Source organism: Impatiens glandulifera, chromosome 8, assembly GCF_907164915.1.
Source record: "Impatiens glandulifera chromosome 8, dImpGla2.1, whole genome shotgun sequence".
Lineage (NCBI taxonomy): Eukaryota > Viridiplantae > Streptophyta > Magnoliopsida > Ericales > Balsaminaceae > Impatiens > Impatiens glandulifera.
In genome coordinates this window covers 36,347,262-36,351,602 of record NC_061869.1, presented here as the reverse complement: position 1 = coordinate 36,351,602, position 4,341 = coordinate 36,347,262, and the positions used below count along the sequence as shown (strand labels likewise).

At 28.4% G+C, this 4,341-nt stretch overlaps 1 protein-coding gene across 1 annotated transcript; it reads left to right on the top strand.

The window, feature by feature from the left end:
* The first annotated feature begins 326 nt into the window (after positions 1-326).
* On the top strand, positions 327-3,584 carry LOC124911957 (xyloglucan endotransglucosylase protein 2). The gene is made up of 4 exons (XM_047452501.1): positions 327-580; positions 677-777; positions 2,410-2,603; positions 3,000-3,584. The coding sequence occupies exons 1-4, from the start codon at positions 382-384 to the stop codon at positions 3,397-3,399; spliced, it is 894 nt and encodes a 297-aa protein (XP_047308457.1). The 5' UTR covers positions 327-381; the 3' UTR covers positions 3,400-3,584.
* The last annotated feature ends 757 nt before the right edge of the window (positions 3,585-4,341 follow it).

Here is a 4,341-nt window from a genome sequence, read left to right as displayed (position 1 = left end):
AATATATTATTTGTGATTTATTAAAAATTTTAAACATTGAAAAGGTACTATTATAATTTTTTTTATTAAATTTATTTTATGAGGTAAAAATTGACGCTTACATATAAAAGGTCATGGATATAATTTTCACATAAATATTTTTTATATTGAAGTAATCATGCTAAATTAAAAAAATGAAACTAATATGAATTTTAATTTAATAAAATGATAAAATAAAATAAAATAAAATAAAATAAAATAAAAAACTAATGTTAATGTTTTGAATAGTCATAAAATGTGATAAAGGCCCGAATTCTCTCTTTTTAAGTAAAATTTGGTACACTACTACATAAAGGCCAGAATCCTCACTTTCTATTTCTCTTTCTATCCCTCTTCTTCACCATGTCTTCTACAATGTCTCTAGGTTTTCTTGTGATAGTACTGCTGCTGACGGCGTCGTCGTCTTCTACAATGGCGACGCCACCGAGGAAGGCGGTGGATGTTCCGTTTGGTCGGAACTATGTTCCGACATGGGCTTTCGACCACATTAAGTACTTCAATGGTGGATCTGAGATTCAACTCTATTTGGATAAGTACACCGGTAAGTCATGGTCGATCAAAATATTACGCACATTAACTGTTTTAAGATACATAGATTTAATATTTTCTTTTCTTTTCTTTTCTTTTTGTGTTAAAGGAACTGGATTTCAGTCCAAGGGTTCTTACTTGTTCGGGCACTTCAGTATGCAAATCAAACTGGTTCCCGGTGATTCTGCCGGCACGGTCACCGCTTTCTATGTAAGTCTCTCTCTCTCTTTACCGACCCAACCCCATCTTAATTTATTTGTTAATTCATTTTTTTAATTATTAATTTATAACGATTAGGGCTGGTTAGACTTAGTTTATTGGTATAGTATGGTATTCAATTAGAGTATAAATTTGTTTAAGTTTGTAAGTTGAATTAAAGTAACTTTGATTGTCATTATTCTTTATATGATTTTGTTTTGGAGTCTTCAAAATTCTCATTATAAGAGAGAATTTTTTTTTAGTATTTTTGAAGAAGGGACAGACATATATGTCCCACGGCAGATCCGGGCCAATATATTTGTTTGTTCAAAATTATTTTATTTTTAATAATTTAAAATTCACTAAAATCTTGTCATCTTTCTAAATAATAACATTTTCATAAGTGATATGAATAACAAAATAAAAATAAAATATTAAATGACTTATCTTCTATAAATTTTATTTAAATAATAACAATTAATAATAAAAAGCATAACAAAAAGAAAAATTAAATACAATGTTATGCATTGATAATTGAAAAATAAAATAATATATATATATATATATATAAATAAATAAATGTAATTAAATTGACAATATATGAAGTAGTTTGTAAGAGATATTGATAGAAAAAAAATAGGTTAGATGATTAGACATATTAAAAAGATAAAACTAATTGAAATTTATTTGTAAATATAAATATAAATATATAAATAAATAAAGTGATCACAAGATATTAAATAATTTTTTCGTATACACACTTAACTATTTAACTAGATTCAAAACTTACCCGCTCGAATCCTATATATATATATATAATATTCTTACCAATTTAACGTAATTTATTGTCAATTTAATTATTTTATATATTTTTTTTAAATTAGAATATAACTTCATGTAAATTAATTACTATTTTACTAAATGAAGCCAAAATGTGCATTAAAATATATATCATAATTTAAAAAAATATAAAATAATTAAATTGACAATAATCAACATGAAGTTTGGAAGAAATATTGCCCAAAAAATTGCTTAGGTGGTTAGACATATTAAAAATACAAGAATATAAATAATTAAAATTCATTTTCAAAAGTTATATATATATATATATATATATATATATATATATATATATATATATATATATATATATATATATATATATATATATATATATATATATATATATCATAAATTTAAAATAATTTAATTACAAACAAACAATGATTTCAACTTGATGATGTTGTAATGTGATAGTAAATGATGAAAAAATACTTTCCAAATACCTTTACATTTGAATTTTTTTTATAAGACTTGTCTCATTGCATTAAATTTTACCTGGACAATACTAAAAAGAAAACTTACAATTATAAAAGCGTTTTGACTTTTTTTTTTTTCTTTCCAAAAGTAAGATCTTCTTGAAAGATCCATGTTTGTTGTTGGGAAAAAGAGAAGTCATGATTTTTACTTGTCTAGCAATGTGACATCATTTTCAAACCAAGTCCGTATATGATTGACTCATATTACAATCTTTTGCGATGTAATTCAATTGGAGCACAATTAACCATCATTATTTTAATAATTCTTTATATACGACCATGTGAGATTACTAAAGAGTGATGGACATTTTTATATATTGTGCAGTTGTCGTCTCAAAACTCAGAGCACGATGAGATAGATTTCGAATTTTTGGGAAACAGGACGGGACAACCCTACATACTACAAACGAACGTCTTTACAGGAGGAAAAGGCGACCGAGAACAAAGAATTTATCTTTGGTTTGATCCTACAGTTGGTTTCCATTCTTACTCAATTCTTTGGAATCTTTATGTCATTATGTAAGTTTCTCTATCTCCTTTCTTTGTGTAGAGTTTTATTCATAATGTTTTGCATGTACATAAAAAAAGTGTTTAAAAAATGTGAAGTTATTGAGCTAATATATAGTATATTTTTTATAAAACTTTTGATCTTGGTCTATGATGTTTTAATTGTTTTATCTAAGATGCCTATGGAGGTGACTACAATGTCTTAAATCTTGAAATCACAATGTATTTAGAAGTGTGTTTTTAGTACAATGCTTACATTTTAGGTACCCTTTAATCCTGGCTCACTTTAAGGGTCTATAATATGTATATATATTGGATTGAATAAATGACTAAGTTGAAACCTTTATTGTATCCCAGAAAATGGTTGTTACCTAATCCAAAATAATTCATGGCCTGCATGAAATGTAGATTCTTTGTAGATGATGTGCCAATCAGGGTTTTCAAGAATTCCAAGGACCTTGGTGTAAGATTCCCGTTCAATCAGCCCATGAAGATCTACTCAAGTCTTTGGAATGCCGATGATTGGGCCACTAGGGGTGGCATAGAGAAAACCGACTGGTCTAAAGCCCCTTTTGTCGCAGCCTACAAGAGCTTTCATGTTGATGGGTGCGAGGCTTCGGTGGAGGCTAAGTTTTGCGCCACTCAAGGTGCACGTTGGTGGGACCAGAAGGAGTTTCAAGACCTTGATTCCTTTCAGTACCGTCGTCTCCAATGGGTGCGTCAGAAGTACACGATATACAACTACTGCACCGACCGCAAGAGGTATCCGACAATGCCCTCAGAATGTGTTCGCGATCACGATGTTTGAAATTTACAACTTTACCCTTGATTGTTTCGATTTTCCGTAAGCAATATGTTACAGTTTGTACAACTTGAGTTGGTATTATGATTGATTACTTGTTATAATTAATCGTTTATGTGATTATTCCATAAATGAATGTTTAATTCAATTATATTTTCTATTATTTTCTTTGTTTCTTGTGTATTATATTATTTGATTTATGTTTTTTTTAATTGTTTCTTAAAGATATAAATATACCAGAAAGGTTATTCTCTAATATTGGAGGGTGTGTAAATGTAATTGATAAGAAAATTTCTGGATTGAAGTGTCACTAATGCACTTGTCTAAGTTCTTCCTATTGTTGTGTCAAAAGTCCTTAAATCTAGATGAATTGGAAGAGTTATAAGATGACATTGTTTTGACCCTTTATAAATTAGAAAATATATTTTCACCTTTACTCTGGCCTTTGAGGTTTTGCTAGGGGCATGTTCAGTATGGATGGATGTATCAAATTTTTAGAACAAAAACTTTCCTGAAGGGTCAATCAGTGAGAGTTACCTTTTGTACGATAGTATGAGTTTATGTGCTCGATATTTAGAAAATCACGAGTCAATAGAGACATCGATACAACAAACTTCAACACTATCTATATTCTTGGCAATGGAAGATATATCGATTGCAACACTTTACACATACGAACCGGGTGATAGGGAATGTGCTCACGTATACATTTTAAAAAATTATCTCGAAGTTGAACAATATTACAAGTAAGTGTTCATAAACTGATTAGTGACTAAAGTATGAATTTTTTAATTAACTAATTACAATTAAGTTTCATTATATGCAGCGAATTCACGAAAGAGTTCACCAATACATGGGGACTCAATCTTTTTAATTTTGAACGTGATAAAATTTACATCATAAGTTTTTTTCAAAATGAAAGTGGGGCAATTGATTGATGAATGAAAT